The sequence below is a fragment of the Lissotriton vulgaris genome, chromosome 5 (genome assembly GCF_964263255.1).
Source record: "Lissotriton vulgaris chromosome 5, aLisVul1.2, whole genome shotgun sequence".
NCBI lineage: Eukaryota > Metazoa > Chordata > Amphibia > Caudata > Salamandridae > Lissotriton > Lissotriton vulgaris.
Window position 1 is genome coordinate 1494825297 of NC_141693.1, and position 18271 is coordinate 1494843567.

At 44.7% G+C, this 18271-nt stretch overlaps 1 protein-coding gene across 7 annotated transcripts in view; it reads left to right on the plus strand.

Annotated features, from left to right (window-relative positions):
* ATP2B4 (ATPase plasma membrane Ca2+ transporting 4) overlaps window positions 1-18271 on the plus strand; it is a 780797-nt gene that overhangs the window by 742887 nt on the left and 19639 nt on the right. For 2 of the 7 annotated variants that reach the window (XM_086923500.1, XM_086923501.1), the window contains one exon: window positions 1339-1528. The exons of 4 other annotated variants lie outside the window; for them this stretch is intronic. In XM_086923500.1, coding sequence (XP_086779626.1) covers window positions 1339-1528 — 190 coding nt within the window. The remainder of the gene's footprint in view (window positions 1-1338; window positions 1529-18271) is intronic. One more of the 7 variants, XM_086923502.1, reaches the window with a different exon arrangement.

The window sequence follows — 18271 nt, forward strand, 5'->3', positions numbered from 1 at the left end:
GTCTTTCTGTTCCACTTGCCCCTGTGCCTCCTTTCTTCTGCCCCTTTCATGGCACCTATATCTCTATGTGAACGCAGTGTTTCTGTATTTTGTCTTGTGATGCTGACTATCTGTCCTGTCTCATCCCATACTTGAGCATTTCCTTTTTCCTATCATGTCTCCCTGTAACTGGGCTGTGAACTTCTGTGTTGGATTTGTCCCCCCTCCACTCGCTCCATCTACTATCTATAACTGTGGTGTGAAGCTGCCATGTTGTTATTATTTATAATCTTTTTTTCCCAGTTCCTTTCCTCCTCCCTTAGACTTCTCCTTACCTCAGTCTGTAATTCTCCTTCCTTATCTCCCTCCTTTATCTGTAGTGTAATGGAGGTATCTGATGGTCTCTTCCCTCCTTATCTCGCATTCTGTCCTTTCTTATCCTTTATCCCGGTCCTTCTTTCTCTCATTCCCTGTATTCTTCCTTTCTCTGCCATTCCTTTTTTATCTTCTTTCTTCTGTTATGTTAGCTTTGTCTCTTTCCCTCCAACCCATATATAGCTTTGTCATCAAGCGGTTACAACATTTTTCCCTGTTCCTGCTTACCATTGTCCATTCTTCCCTCTGCCTGTCCTTACTTCATTTCCTTTTATCCACTCCCCCTATCCTCTCATATCTCCATTGAATTGATGTGAAGTTCTTGCTGGTTCCTCTGTTATTTTTCATACTTCCTTCTTTTGCCCCTTCTCCCTATCCTCCCTTTCTTTTCATACTCATAAATACCCTTTATACTTAGCTGTGAAGCTGCCATACCTTGTAGTTCCTTCCATCTTCCATCCACCTATCCTTCATTCTCTTCTTTCCTTTTCAAATCCACTTCGCACAAAGGTGTGAGACTGGTACTTTCCCACAGTTCCTTCTTTGTACTCCTACTTCACTCCATTCCTCCTTCAACCCCACTTAAAATACCCGAGGTGTGATTTGTGAAACTCTTACCTCTCAGGTTTCATTGACACCTTTTCCACCATCTCTCATCTCTTCTCCCTGTTCATTCCCATATCTCCCTTTATAATTGTGATATTGATGTTGTCCTACTGGTATTTCTTTTCTCCTGCCTTTCATCCATCCCTCTTTACCCCCTCTACAATCTCACAATGAATGTTGTATGACGCTGTCTTACTTTCTGGTTCTCACTTTCTCTGACACCTTTCCCACCTTCCGTCTGTACTCGCACCATAACCATTTTGAGAAACCCTTACCCTATTTCCCCCCTTCCTCCTCTCTGCATTCTTTTTCCCTCCTCACTCTTATTCCTCCCTATAACTGTGGTGTGAAGCTGTCTCACTTTCTGATTCTTTGCAGATGGACGTAGTTTATACATTCCAGACCGGCTCCAGCTCTTTGCAAGGGGCTCTCAGGCGGCAGCCCTCCATCCTTAGCCAGCACCATGACGTTAAACATGTCTCTAGCCCAACCCATGTAGCTCTGTCCTACGCCAATTCCACTCCTACCACTTCTGCTGCTGCTGCTGCTGCTTCTCCTTCTGCGGGCAGTGAGTGACAGTCTCTTCTCGTGCATGACTTAAATCTTCATCAGTGCTCTTGCCACACTCACTCTGACCTAACTGCTTTGGATCCTTTCTTCTCTTTTGCATTTCATTTTATTTCTCATCCAGCACGATGTTAATTGCCTGCTCAGAAAGCGTTGCCTGTTGTTAACTCTATAACCTCTCTAACCATTTTCAATCTTTTCCTGTTTTTTCCTCCTTTGAGTGTTTTTTAATGTATTTTTAGCCTGTTTGCTTTTTCTCACAGGACCTCTGCTTTCATCTTTCAATAGAATATGTGATCCGCTAGAAAGGGGGTGTTCTATGCACTTACTTAAGTGGTCACTTACCCCCATGATTCTAGTTTTCTATCTAAATCTCAGAATCCCTGATACGGCTGTATTTTAATTAATAATTTCTTGTTTTCTATACATATTTGTTTTAAATTGGCTTAATAACCTTGACTTGTAGCTTTAGTGCTGTGACTTTCTCTCCCCCAAAGCTCTGCTCAAATGTAATTGGAAGTGTGTGCATTCAGAGATTTGGGGTAAATTGGATTTGTAGTGAATTGGAGTGTTGTTCCCTATTGGTTTGTGTTACTTCTTTGCTGTAGTGGCTTTCCTTAGGTTTTTGGGTTTGGAACCATTTTGCTGTTTTGTTTAGGCTGGGAGGCGATTTCAATGGAATTTCTTGTGTTTTTCTGGTAAGCCATGCTTTCTGGCTGAACTAGAGGCTCTTTTGGGCTTTCCATTCCTACTGTGTATATTTGTTTGGAGTGAGACTTTTGCGGTTGCCCACCATGGAACAGCTCCATGTCTCTGCTTTGGCATTGATTATAAATGTATGTAATTAATATTTATAGTCCGCTGCCTATCCAGAGATGGTTCTGAATGACTCTGTACTGCATTATAGTTTAGACATGTGTATTTCTAAGTGCTGTCCCTGTTGCCTTCAGTGCTTTCAGGAATTGGTACACCTGAAACTTTTGTTGCTACCAAATTGTTCATGGATGGTCAATTCTAAGTGTCTCCAGTGCTACTTGGTTGTTTAATAATGGTTGGTTCTAAATGCCTCTGATGCACAATTAACATAGGTGTGCGGTTAATAACTTAGTGCTGCCTTTTTGATCAGATATGGCTGTCTGCATTTTCAAAGCTGAGCATCTTTTGAAGTCTCCGGTGGTTCCGGATTAGTTCCGTCTATGATGACACTATCCATTTCCTCCCTCATGGACCTCTTTGACCACCCAGTTTACCTCGGCGACCAGCCTTTACTTCCTAAAAGTTGTTCTAAGTTTTAAGCAGTGTGGCTTGGTAACAAAAGGAAAGGGCAGAAAAAAAACCACATGCACTAGACTTACTCATTCTAACATTGTATTGCTCTATGCCGAACAGCCTCTTGTGGGTCAGCATGAAAAACAGACACAGACAGTGGTGTTATTCCATGACCATCTTTAGCTCTAAGGGACAAAAAGGAACACACGCTTTAACACTAAATTGAAATCCTCTGAAATGTCCATTATTATTTAACTAACTTGCAGGTGCAGACAAGGAAGAGAATCAAATGGAAGAAGCAGTGGCACCAGCTATATGGTTCATTCTTCACTACCATCATTATCTGACCTGATCCACAAGACCTATTGTGGCTTAATATGATGTGTCTGATTAGTTCAGGGATATCCTAAGGAACAGACATGCTTGGACAAGAACAGCACTGGTCCATTTCAGGACTCATAGGAGTTGATTTAAGGTTTAGGTATGTACACAGAGTAGTATATCACATGTGTTATGTATGTAATCATTACCATGAAAGAGGTTAAACTAGGGTGAAGGAGTAATTTATTTGTAGCTTGTGTGGCAGTAACATATGCTCTGCATACCACTGACCTCTAGTGTTGAGCCTGGACGTGACGCTTTCAACTTGTTTTTCTTCAAAGGTTTCCATAGTAGCTGTTGTGACTACACCCATGGTCCACAGTTCACCCATTCACTGGCTCAATCTCAAATTGTTTTATTCCACCATCGGGCTCGGATTTTTAGGAATGCTGCTCCAGGTTCGACACACTAATTCGTACAGGGTCTTAGTTCTCCTTTCTATCTCTGGTCCAGCGGTTCCCTTTCTAGCCCCATGACATGAATAGCACTGTTGTGTCAAGGAAAACTTCTGTTTCCACCGTTGAGACTTGGGAACAGATGGGTTAAGTCCAGGAGACTCTAGTGCATTGCAGCCTTGAGGTGACATATTTTCCATAGTTTGCTGATGCTTCCTCTAGAATGCATCTAGGGCAGCATTATGGAATGTACTCCATTCCACTTTTACTAGAGGTATAACTCAAATTACCCCTGGAGCAATTATCACAAGATCTGCAACATCTTCCAGAAAGCATCTGTCACAGCAGGAGCAACTCCAAATCTGATAGCCCTCAACACAGGCCATGGGAGTGACGAGAGTTCACACGTGGATGTCAGCCACAATGATGTGTGTATCAAGAGTACCCAAGGATCTCAGCCCTACTCTTTGTGACTCTTATCAGTCCCATATCCTTCCTGAGATGTGCCCAAGCCCCTCCCTAGTTGTCTTTCTCTAAATCAAAGTGTACTGATGAGTTTGGCTCTCTCTCCACTGTGTCCTACCCAGCTTACAGGAGTTCAGCAATCCACAAATCTGTCTGGGAGGGTGGGGTTGAGGGGTGAGGGGTGATTCCTTTACTTCTTCTCCTCATGGTCCGCCAGTCAGCACTTGGTCTACCAAATTAAAACCACAGAATCCTCCATGTATTGTACTCTTCAGAGGCAAACAGCCAGCACCTGTGAATAGCATACACGCACTGCACAGCACTACATCCTTCATGTATTGTGCCATTCTCAGGCACATATACACCCAGTACATCCATATGATATACATGCACTACACAGCACTGCATTATCCCTGTATTGTACCACTCACAGGCACACATGTACCCAGCACATGTGTACCAAACACACAATGGCCAGCACTCAAAACCAGCTGATTTAGTCCAAAGGTGAGTTAAGCACCCAGCAACAGAACTTTAAATGAGTGGTAGCACAGGTTAAAAAGACCTTTTCACTCCTACATAGCACTACCCGGTGTGCTGCCACCACCTTGCTCATGCTGCTTAACTCCTGGTAAATGTAGCCTTTCACCACTATGAGTATAGCGCATTGGGCATCCCTTCCTGTGCAAAAAGACTACAATCCTTGAGACAGGCCTATGGTACGGCAAACATGCATGATTCGTGCTAGTCAAGACCACAAAAATCACCATTAGTGATCCAGACATTACCGTTGGGGCACTCAGGGTAGGGATATACATCCATTACCATGGGAGAGATTTTCCATCTTATCTTATCTTAAGGGAATCTTGTATAGCGCGCTGACACCAAAAGGTTTCCTGGCACTGGCTGAGTGCAGTGAGATGGAGAGACGGGGGTCTAGCCAGTCTGTGTGAAGAGGTGAGTTTTCAGGAGTTTTCTGAAAGCCAGGAGGGAATTGGCAGATTTGAGAGAGAGGGGCAACTGGTTCCAGAAGGCGGGGGCAAGATGGGCGATTCTACGACAGCCGTTTTTTTTTTAGTTTGGTAGCAGGGACAGCTAGCAATAGGCGATGGGAGGAGCAAAGATTACGTACCGGATGGTAAGGGACAACCAGTGATTTGAGAAAGGCAGGGGAGGTCCCGGACACAGCTTTGAAAGTCAGACAGCCGATCTTAAATGCAGTCCTCTGCTCCACCTGCAACCAGTGGAGTCTATGAAGCAGTGGTCTCGCGGATTGCCACTTCGGGGTTTTATAGGCCAGTCTTGCCGCTTGGTTCTGTACAATCTGGAGCCTATTAAGGAGGAATTTAGGTAGGCCGTAGTACAGAGAGTTTGAAAAATCCAGGCGGGGGAGCACCAGGGCGATCAGGACTTGTATCAAGGCCTCTGGTGTCAGGAGGTGGGAAACTTTCATGATTTTTCTGAGCTGGAACATACATGAGGACACAACCGCCCCTACCTGAGGCTTAGGAGAGAGCTCCGAGTCGATTATGCCCGAGACTCTTTGCTTACTTAGCTGGGACGGGCGGGGAGCCGAGCTCAGTTGGCCAGAACTGTGGGCCCCAGTGAGTGAGACCGTTTCCTGGGAGAATTAACTCGGTCTTCCCTGGGTTCAATTTAAGCTGGTGGGAGTTCATCCAATGTTGGATGTGTAGCATCACTGCTTGGCAATCGAGGGCTGCATTGGGAGTGTTGAGCGGAAAGATGATTTACAGATCGTCTGCATAGTTGAATACAGTGATATTCCACCTCTTCAAGGAGAAAATGAGCGGCTGAAGATAGAGATTAAAAAGCAGAGGGGACAGGGAAGATCCCTGAGGCACTCCGCAGATGGATGGGACCTGCGCGGCCGTGAAGGGACCAAGCCGGACCGCCTGCATTCTGCCCGACAAGAAGGATTTGAGCCAGGCAGAAGCCAAGCCTCGGATGCCGGCTTGCTAGGCACGGGGGATAAGGATGTTGTGGTCCACCGTGTCGAACACAGCCGACAGATCCAGTAAGACAAGCGCCTGTGATGTCCCTTTATCGGCATTAGCCCTGAGTGTATCCATAACTGCCAGGATCACAGCCTCGGTGGAATGGGATGGTCTGAACCCAGCCTCATTAGGTTCGAGAAAGTTGGAACGCTCGATGAATTCAGATAGGCAGCTAGTAACATGTGCCTCCAGGAGTTTGGATAGATAGGGCAGGAGAGAGATAGGCCGATAGTTGGCGAGGTCGTCCGGGTCAGCTCCAGGCTTCTTCAGTAAGGGCACAAGGACAGCCTCCTTGAAGGATTTAGGTACTGCTCCTGCCTCCAATGAGGCGTTTAATAAATGCAAGATGCAGTCCGGCAAGGACAGGCAGATGTCGCGAAAGACAGAGGGAAGACAGCAGTCGTTAGGCGAGCCAGATTTGACTCGAGCAGCAAGTTTGGCCAGGGTACTGGGGTCGAGGGCAGGGAAAGAAAGCAAGGAAAGCGGGTTTTCAGGAGGGGAGGCTGGCATATCATCAGGGAGGACTGAAGGAATCGTCTTCTTGATCTTGGCAATTTTTTCAATAAAGAAATTATTTAAGGCATTACAAGATTCTTGCGTCGGGGTCTGAGAGGGAAGAGTCCTTGCATCAGATGTAAACTCCCTCATGATTGAAAAGATCTCCTGAGGTTTGTTATGAGCAGTGAGGATCCTTTCCGAGATGTGAAGAGCTTTTGCTGCAATGATTGCATCTTTGTATTTCATCCAACCACCAACCTCACCAATACCCTTCACCACAACTGCTACCACCACACTCTCGTCCAAGATACTGAATATATGTAAGACCTATGGAATTAACCATGAAGGACACAGGAGGGAGATGATCCTTGGAAGTATTTTGTGCTAGACCTACAGGATGTGCAAGACATGGAGCAGGACCCTACTGGATCATTCCCAAATAATGACAGTATGGCTAGTATGCAGTCATTCAAAGGGCTGCACTACACTACCACGTAAAACTCCATACTGTGGAGGGGCAAGGAATTTCTTGTCAAACTCCTTTCCAAATCAGAATGCACAATGCATCATCTGCCAATTCCTAAGGCGATGCTAATGTCTGAAAATGACAACTTCAGGGAGCCTGTGAGTGAAGGTCAGAGTTGCCACTGCAATTGACGAAAAGCTCACCACAAGTTACCCAGCCTATATTCGGAGGCCACATTTTTCTAGAATCCTTCATAGTAGAAACAACCCGCAAAAGGGTCTCTGCACAGGTCGAGGGTGGGTGGTCCCACCACCTGACAGAAGTTCAACAACATTGATGCTACTGGAAAGCAGGTATCACTTGGGGCAGCTACACACTGGTGCTTGCTAACCTGTGGGCCTCTTATTCAGGTATGATCGCTACCACTGGAAGGAGATGGAGTAGCTGTTGCAGCACATACCAGTGGCCCACCGAAAGAGAGTAGACAGATGCTGGTCCCTTAGAACAAGGTCGCTAGCAATGCTAATGCCCTTGACGTAGCAGACCAACCACTAGGGGTATTAACACTAGCATCCATCTCCATAGGCATGCCTGACTTAAGGTGTCAGGGTTTAGTCGTGAGGTCCAACAGCACCTCTTAACTATCCCTTTTGATGGTGAGCTTCTGTTTGGCTCTCAGTTCCACCATATGCTCAAAAAGACCCAAATGGACACTGGCATACAGTCCCAAATCTGAAAACTAGGGGAGGTGCCAAACCAGGGAGCTTAGGTCAGAGACTTCCATACCAAAAATACCAGTACTCCTGTCCGGAAACCCAGATGCCAAAGTCCCTTCATAGTGAGTCCTATAGAACTAATGGGCTTGGTAAGGCAGAAGTGGTTCACCTGCTTTAGGCAGTGCCTGCCCTTTCCTTCCCCCATCAAATCGCACCTGTCAGAGGAAGACTGCGGCTTTTTCTACCACTGTGGGAAACCATCACACCTGATCAGTGGCTCCTTTCCATTGTGCAGGAAGTGTACTGCCTTGAATGTCACACAACCACTCCCAACATCCCAACTTGCTGCCACATTCCAAATTCAATTCACTTTCACCTTTTAGAGGAAGAGGGTCAGGCACTTTTGCAAAAGGTAGCACAGTAACCAGTACGTGCATACCAATGCAGCGTGAATTGTGTAGTTTTTAATCTCCAAAGGAAGGCTCCTTCAGTCTGATTCTTGACCTCTGGCCTTCGGAGTCACTGTAGCTTCAAGGGTGTTCAGAAAGTGCCTAGTGGTAGTAGCAGTGCACATGCTCACAAATGCCAAACGCTTCTTTCCATTCTTAGACGACTGGCTGATAAAGAGCAAATAACAATGCCAGGCCCATACTCAAAAATCAGTGCCTCTCTTTCACAGTATAGGTTTCACCACCTATGCAAAAAACGTGCATCTCCAGCTACAGCAAGCTCAGCCCTTCCTTTGCTGAATCCAAAATGCGGCGACAGGCAAGGCATACTCCAACGACCAGACAGTGATTGCATTCCAATTGCTGCTACCTTTTTTCCCAGACACCATCCCATTACTGTTCGAAATGTCATGAAACTATTGAGCTTGATGGCTTCATGCATAGCAGTTGTACTGCAAGCCAGATTCCACATGCATCCGCTACAGGAATACCTCATGAACCAGTGGGCACAAGCAGACTGGTATTAGGAGGATCTATTGTTGGTAATAACCGGGGCCTAGAGCACTCTACTTTGGTGGAACAGCAAAAATCTGTTACTCTGCTGGAGCTATCTAGACCCCTTTCCACAGGTGACCATCACAGCTGATGAGTCTTATATATTGGGGACCTCACATCAACAAGATGACAATCCAATGCACATGGGCACCATGGCGCCACATAAACTACTTGAAGCTTCGAACCATCTGCCCTGAAAGTGTTCCTCTCACTTCTTGGCTTGAAATCTGTACTATTAAAGAGCGAAAGCACAACAGTTGTTGTTCTACATCAAGCAGCAGAGTGGCACCTATTGCCCCCACCTCTCTGTGCTAGCTCAAAAGATTTGGCACTGTGCAGTCGTCACTCCATCCTCAAATCCTTAACCAGTACTTCCAACGGTGGTGGTAGACTTGTTAACCACTCCGGAGAACTCAAAATTCCAAACCTTCACCTCCAGGTACCCGTACTCCGGTCCATGGATGTAGATGGACTGGTCATGGATACTAGCCTCCATTTTTCCACCTCTCCTCCTCATCACATGGTGAGGAAGATGAGCCAGGTGTCCATGACTCTCATCCTAGTGGAATCAAGCTGGGAGAGGCATCCCTGGTATTCTCTGCACCTAGGGATCACAGGCAATGCTCATTAGAAGCTCCTACAACGGACGTCACTTAGAATCAGAGTCAGCTCAGACAGCCAGATCCCAATCAAATAGCTGAGCCTCGCAATTTGGCACCTAAATTCCTGGAGTTTGGTAATCTCAATCTCCCAGAGGAATGCACACTTAACCAATGGGAAGCGCGAAAATGCCTACTACTTGCACCACTTACATCACAAAGTGAAAAAAGTTTCTGCATTATGGCATCTCCAAACTAATAGACCCCTTTAAAGTTTCTATATGGTAGTTAATTTGTGACCTAAAGTTATTCAAGGCAGGCCTTGCCTACACTTCTATGCACAAACACTTAGCAGTTGCAACGTACCTTCAAAACAGACAACACTCTTTCTTGTTTAAATTACAAGTCATAAAGACCTTCATGGAGGCTCTAAAAAGAGTCATACTTCCAAGGACAACTCCAGCATCCATCTGGAACTTCAGCGCTCTACAAATCAAATTTCATTTCATTTCATTTCATTCAATGTGGTTTTCACATGACTCATAAATCCTCCCTTTGAACCCATACACTCAGTCAGCTAAAGTTCTTGTTTTGGAATATGACCGCCATCATTTCTATCACCTCCCTCAAACGCACTAGCGAGCTTCAAGCTCTTACAGTTCAAAAACTGTTTATTCAGGTTCACATAGATATGGTGTAGTGCTTGGCACCAGCCCAAAGGTTCTGCCTATGGTTGTTTCAACTTTCCACATTAACCAGACCATTGAGCTCCCATCTTCTTCCATAACCAGAGTCGGTAGCAGAAAGGGCCCTTAACATTCTGAATGTCATGAGAGCTCTCATGTACTACATTAGCCTTAAGAACATCTGTTCAACATTTTAACCTTCATCATACCCTTTAAAGACTATGGCACATCCAAATCCCAATGTTATGTAATATCAGTATGGCTGCCTTGGGTACAGTTGTTCTGTCCTGTGGCCTTAAGCTGGTTTAGTGTGTTGATGATACACAGGTGATGTTCTCCATTGATAAAAATCCTGCCTATCTCAAGAAGCCGTTAAGTCTTGTGTCATCCTAGTTGCCCAGTGGATGAACCACGGTTGTTTGAAATTAAATGAAAAAAATCTGGAATTCAGATTATTTTTTTATTGGCCCTCAATTAATCTGGTCGCATGATTGGTGGCCTAAAGAATTGAAAGATGACCCTTGCTCCTCGAGCACAGCGTCAAATCGGGGTATCAAATTTGACACAGAGTTATCCTTCCACCCCAATGTATTGTCCACTGTTGGCATCTGTTTTTTTTATTTTCTTACGCTCTTTAAAAGCAATGTTTCACCATCTTGACTGGTGCAGTGCGAAAAACAGCCATGCATGCACTGGTTGCATCCAGACTGGATTATGGTAACTCGCTTTTTCTTGGTCTTCCTCGGTGTTTAGTTTGTCAGCTTCAGCTGGTGTAAAATGCTACTCCCATGTTGATTTTGAAGATACCATATCAGCACCATATAACACAACATCTCCAATTCTTACACTGACTCCCAGTGAGCAAGAGAATTCAATATAAAAGCTTAGTCCTTACATACCAGGCTTTTCATAGTTTGGATCCCAGGTATTTGAGTGAACGTGTAAAACATTATCATCCCATCAGGGATTTGAGATCATCAAATCCATGACTATTGGCAATTCGTAGGATCAAGCGGGTAAGGAAAGCTGGATTACTTTGCTTGGCATTGACAACGAAATTTGCTTTAAAAAACAATTGAAAACCTGTATCTTTAGATCTACTTACCGAATGTACAAGTACGCTCTTTCTACCTTCCTCAAACTTACTGTAGCACTGGAATGCTCATTTTGGGTAGCTGGTAAGTTTTACAAGTGATTCAGTCATTCATTCATTAATTGCAAGGTGGATACTTAAATGCGTTCAGACTTGCTGCGCTAAAGCCAAATGCATACTTCCTGTGAACCCTAGAGCACACTCTACACCCATAAAGGACCCAACTTGACCCTTTTTAGGTAAAATCCCATTAACGAATACCTGCAAGGCTGCTACTTAAGCACATATTTTTAGCAAGCAGTATTGTGTGGGAATTCTAGCACATCAAAAGGGATTTTAAGAACTTTTTCAAACATCTGCATTATCTGCTCGCTAGCCGCCGCTTTGGAAAGTGACTGCATTATGTATCTACAGCCACACATGCTACAACTGGAAAATGTTGTCTAACTATCTGTCCGCAGCATATAGTGATGTAGATTGACATGCACCCACCCTCCTCCTGGAAGCAATTAATGATCACTGATATTTTCCATGTATTTTAATTCCATTTGCTGTGCACACTTCCACACTGCTCTCCACTAAAGCAACTCACCGGCTGAACGGAAAACAATCTGAGGTGAAGTTATTGTACTTGTGACTCGAACTTCTTCGAAGAAAAACAAGTTGCAAACATTTTGGTCGATTACTGGATGGCAGGAGTATGCGAGTACACAAATCTATAGCACTACATGCTACAAACAGATGATTATGGGGTGAGTACATTTTTCCATTGATTATAAAAAAGTTCACTTTCTAGCTATATTTGTCAAGTTAACCAATTATGGAAGCAAAGTACCTACAATAGAGTAATAAAACGACTAACATTGTTGGTGCAACAACTCTAGCTAATTAGAATAGTCAAACAATGTAATGTACCCAGTAGAATATCTCATTCTGTTGATATGAACAGAGTGAGATATCATGTCCATAACGGATGTCTTCAAATTAGAACTGGTCACTGGAGGTGTTTGCAGTGAGCTTTAACTTGACTGAATTTGCAGTTGGTTACCCTAAGTGTCTGGAGGAATTACATGGAAGAAGACTTTGAAGAACCGGGTTTTTGAACCCAGCGGCGCCAGGGGCACGCCCAAAGTCTTCGGGTTCACCTGTCTTAGAATACAGAGACACAGGATACTTCTTGGTGACGTCAAAGATCAAATTTATTGGCTGTAGCCAGTAACAGAGGTCCTAGAAGTACAACACGGTATAAGTTCTCAGGAGACTGCTCAATTTTACAAAGCAGGTCGTCCCTTTTTATACCAAACATTGTGCTTCAGGCAAACATTCCTGATTTACAGTTGACCAATCCCATGTATACACGACCAAAGCATTGCATGATGACAAACCCACATTTCAGTTGTCCAGCCCATAATAAATTACACGGGAAGGCCCAACATTCTTGCTCAAACAGGCCGAACAAACCCATAATAAAAGACCTCAACCCAAACCATAAATAGGCCATAAATGAAGGAACAGAAACAGATAGATAGAAGGGTGTGTGCATGTACCATAAACTCAGCAATGTCCTGCTCTTTGATCTCTATCTTGACCAGCTGCCGAACAAGGAACTGGCTCAACAAGTTTAGCTTCGGGCAATAGAGTCAGCTTGCTCAGGTCACACAGAAGTCAGCACAAACTCAAGCTAAGGTGCACGTGTCCCAGAGACTTGTTCAGCCACAGTCATAGGCCTATGTGAGGGCAATCACAAAATGGCTGCCGTGCACAAAATGGAACCCAAGGGTTTCAGCAAATACACAGTGAATCCATCGGTGTAACATGACGAAAACACTCATGCTTGCTGAGACACAGCAAGCATGTCGCTGTTACCAAAATCGTAACAGAACCACGACCTTTATGACCCAGGTTCAGAATTTACGGAACCTCAGACACTCCTTTTGCCCTTACATAGGCAATAACCTAAACTCACGTCAATCTGAATCCCGGTCTATATTCATCAAATCATCAAGATGTTGCGGTAGCATCATCTTAGTACTTAGTAACTCTCTCTGGACAGGTCTCTTTGAACATGAAGTAGCACAAAGGCCCCATATAGCAGGAGCACACTGTACGCAAAGACCGAACAGGAACAGAATAGCTAAAACCATCCCAATGATTATCAGAATCTTCATCCCCAAGTGGATAACAATCCCCAAAACCATCCCATTAACGACCAATCTCCTTCGTCCACATGTATAGACTCGGAGATCTTATGTAGCTTGGAAATGGCTTGGTACACTGTCGGAGAGTTGTCTGGAATGAAAATGCAGCAGCTCGATTGAATCAATTTACATACCCCTCCTCTATCTGCAAGTATGACATCTAACGCAACTCTGTTCTGAAGCTTCATAAGGTGATCCGACTGAAGCTCAGCAGTCAAGTTACTAAGGGCACTGGCAGTTTCAACTATGGTGCACTCAACCACTCTCGTCAATTGCCGTATGTTCCTGCCGTTAACCATAGGTCCCCAAAACAGCAGAAAACCCTTCAGAAAATCTCCCAATTCTTGTCCTGCAGTATCTTCCTTACTGAAGACACCTCTGACAACTCTCGTCTTGTGGTAATCTGCCGCAGCTGTATGCGTAGGAGGCAACAGGAACGAGACCAAACATGTGCCCGAGAAATCAGGGGGCAACCATGTGTACGCTCTATCATAACAGACAAAATAGGTACCCTTAGCTGCTAGAAACGATGGGGAAGTCTGAGACGCAAAAACATACGTCTCAGTGCAAACACTCTTCCCTAACTGAGCTCTCGGATTCTTGCCATTACCTTGCAGACAAAAATTACCCCGATGGGGTACGATCCAAATCGGAGAGGATCTTTTCGCTCGCTGGTTCTCACTCAGACTAACTCCATATCCAGTAACGTTCCATCCAATATAGGCTAGCGTCTCATCTCTAGGGATAGTCTCATAGGAATCTATTCCTCTAATCATATCTACTATTCCCTTAACTAGAGCACTATTCTTTGGATTATCTTTCGCAGAACGTAGGGGGTAGACTTCACGAGCATAGATGAACATCGTTCTGTATGCCCACACAGAACCATTGTAGCTGAATGGCAGGACCAGGTAAGGAATACCTTTGTCAGTAGTTTGGACCATAAGGCCACACATCCAACAATTAGTTGTGTTCACTACTAGCTTGTGTTGGTGCAGAAGCTGAACAAAGGAGTTATTAACGAATTCCAATCTTCTAATAGATTCATGTTCAGGCAGAGGGTGAAAAGAATGCGAAGAAACAGTAGGAGGAGGCATAGGTTGTGCAGTGGGTGCGAACGTCACTTTGAAAGAGAATATAATATATCCCATCAGAAACATCATTAAGCTAAGTAACATAAAAAGACACAATATTAAAAAACACTTACTGCTCATCACTGTACATATTTTGCTCTTAAAGCTCATTCTTTCAACAGGTCTCTCCATCTCGAAAAACTCCATCCTCTAATCGTGCTGTTCGCGGCGGTAGGGTGTTCCGTGCTAAGGAATGCGTCTGTCAGTCCAGGGAACGCCCTCAGACCAACCAGAACCGTCGACCTAGTGTCTTCGGCTTGCACTCCAAAGTCTTTGCACCGCGACCTTACAGCTGAACCCGGATGGCAGTTCGAAAAACAAAAATCGGTCAAAACAATTTCTCAGAGGAGAGCTTAACCTTAAAAGTAGCAAAGAAAGAATTTATATTTTTATTTGTCCCACGACTCTTGGTCGCAAATTATAATGGCCTTTGCCAGGCAATGTCTGATCTCGAAACAAAAGTTCAGGTTCAGAAGTGTCCAGACGAACTGACGGAGGCACAGCTTCTTGCAGAAGATAGTCGCTTTCTCGTTCAGAGTTTGTCCCAATCAAACGTGCATCGCTAAAAGGCAGAAAACGAGGCACTGTGTCAATTTCTGAATCAGGAATACCCTCCTGGACCCACCGGTCGTACGGCAGAGGCAAAGGGGCCCTCTTACAATTTACGCAGTGGATCCAGTTTTTCTTTCCTTGCACTCGCACTGCAGATCGCGTAGACAGTAGCACCAAGTAGGGACCGGTCCAGCGGGGCTGATCGTTCTTGGTCCGCTGGAAGTTCTTCACGAAAACCCACGATCCAGGTTCGATAGCATGTCCTGGATCTTCAGATGCTTGTGGCAGTGTATCATGAACCTGTTGGCGTAAAACACGCAATTTAGGCGTCCGTTCGTAAAGGTAATCAAGCAATACACGGTGCTCTATCTCGCTATATTTTGTCGGCCGCGGCACTCCCCAAATTTTTGCCGGGCGACCAAATACCACTTCATAAGGACTAAGTCCCATTCGTGAATGTACAGTCATCCTCGTTGACAGAAGTGCTAGTGGCAAAGCATCTGGCCATTGTAGGCCAGAGCTCACCTGAATCTTGGCCAGTTTTAACTTAAGGGTGCCATTATAGCACTCAACTAGGCCAGCTGATTGGGGATGATTTGCAGCGTGAAATTTTTGGCGGATTCCTAAACCATCACACACTCTCTTCATCACTTGACCCACAAATTCACTCCCATTGTCACTCCACACCATTCTCGGCAAACCATGCCTAGGGAAGAATTCCTTGACAAGGGCTTTAGCTGTAGATAAGGCAGTGTTATCTTTCAGGGGGTATGCTTCTACCCATCGCGAAAAGGCACAAACCACAACGAGCACATACTTTAAGTTGTTGCACCTCTCCATGTGGATGAAATCTAGCTGCAAAACCTCAAACTGATACGTCGGAGGCGCAAAATGACCAGCTGGAGTTGGAGTTCCCTTACCAGGATTGTACATCAAACAAACCATACAGTTCTTGACCAAATTCTCTGCACACTTAGGAATTCCAGCATTTTGCCATACTGGAGCCAACAACTTACAAATCCCTTTCACACTGATATGAGCGATTCCATGCGCCATCGTAACCACTGGAAGCACGTACGCATTAGGTAACAACCATCGCTGATGCTCGGACAACTCAACCCAACAACCATTCGAATCCAATTTACCCTTACTTTCTCGCCATTCATTCAACTCTTTCTCTGTAGCTTCAGCTTGAATAGACTTCACGCTCTCTATCGTATCTTCACACATACTTCTATCCGGAACCCATCTCGCCGGACCCGCAACATACATTCGACTCATCACATCTCTCGCCGTTTATTTCGCAACTTCATCTGCAAACGCCGCAACATACATTCGACTCATCACATCTCTCGCCGTTTATTTCGCAACTTCATCTGCAAACGCATTACCACTACCAACATCATCAGTAACTTTCTTATGCGCACTGCATTTCACAATCGCAACCTGCAACAGCAAAGTAAGTGACTCAAAGAGCTCATTCACCAACTGACCATGCTGAATCTTAGTTCCATGGGAAGTCAGGAACCCACGCTCTTTCCACAATCGACCGAAACTATGAGCCACACCAAACGCATACTGGCTATCAGTGTACACAGTCACTCGTTTCCCTTTCGACAACACACAGGCTCTTGTCAATGCAATCAACTCTGCTGCTTGCGCTGAATTATGTGGGATACGTGCAGCTTCAACAATCGTATGCAAAGTCGTAACAGCATATGCCGCAGTCGTATCACCATTCGGAAGCTTGAAGCACGAACCATCAACCCATAAAGTACCATCACATTCTGCAAGAGGAGTATCCCTAAGGTCTATCCTCCATTTCGTTTCTTCCTCTGTCCTAAGGAAGCAATCATGCTGTTCACAAACATCTGTCTCAACTGAAATCGACAACAGCGTATCTGGATTCAACGTGTTGCATCTCTTTATATGAACATGACTCGCTAAAAGTGTCAATTCGTAACCTGACAACCGAGCACTAGTTAAGTGCTGTGTCTTGGTTCGATTCAATAAGCTATCCACTGCATGTGGAACCATCACAATCAACGTATTGTCCATCACCAAACCAGCAGACTGTCGAATAGAGACAGCCGCCGCTGCTGCTGTAGCTCTCAAACAACTCGGCAACGCTCTAGCTACCGGATCCAAAGTCGATGAAAAATATGCACATGGACGTTGCTTATCGCCAAACTGTTGAGTCAAAACTGACAATGCACATCCCTCTCTCTCGTGGACATAGTGTAAAAGGCTTACTGTAGTCAGGAGTACCCAACACAGGAGCCGAACACAACGCATCACGCAATTCTGAAAAACTCTTCTGACATTTGTCAGTACAAAGGATTGGATTTGGAGTATCCTTAACAATAAGAGCTATCAAAGGTTTCGCAAGAAGCGAAAAATTAGGGATCCGCTGTCTACAATACAACGTAATACCTAGGAAAGCATGTACTTCTCTCTCTGTCGTAGGCACACTCATGTTCGCAATGGCTTGAATTCTTTCTGTAGTCCATCTTCTTCCCTCCTTCGATAAGAAATTACCTAAATAGGTTACTTCTTGTCGACAATATTGCAACTTCGAAAGAGACACCTTATGATGGAAGTCAGACAAATGACGCAACAACGACAAAGTAGCTTCTTTACAAATCTCTTCATTGTCAGCAGCAACTAACAAATCGTCGACATACTGAATAAGGGCAGCACCATCAGGTAAAACAATCGTATCAAGCTGTGTTTTCAAAGCCTGACTATAAATGGAAGGGCTCTCACAATAGCCTTGAGGAGCGCGCTTAAACCGGAAACTTCGGCCTCCTAAAGAGAAGCCAAAAATATCCCTACTCTCCTCGGCAATCGGGATGCTGAAGAAAACATTCTTCAAGTCAATCACCGAAAACCAGGTAGCAGAAGCTGGAATCAGAGTCAATAAAGCAGTGATATCTGGCACAACAGGAAATTGCGGCAGAACAATATTTTTCACCTCGCGAAGATCGATTACAAACCTATATCAGGCGGCTGTGAAGAATCTGTTTGTTTCAGAACAGGCAAAACCGGACTATTGCACACATTACCTCTCGTATCCTCAATCACACCTTTCTCAATCAGATCATAGATGATCGCCAAAAGTGCTCTTTCACCATCACTGGAAATCCAACATTGGGGAATACGTGGCATTCTAACATTCGCTTTCAGCGCCACAACATATGGCGGAATCGCCAAAAGACCCACATCATTAGGACCAAAGAGAATCAGGGAGAGAAGACAATTCAGCTGGAAGTTG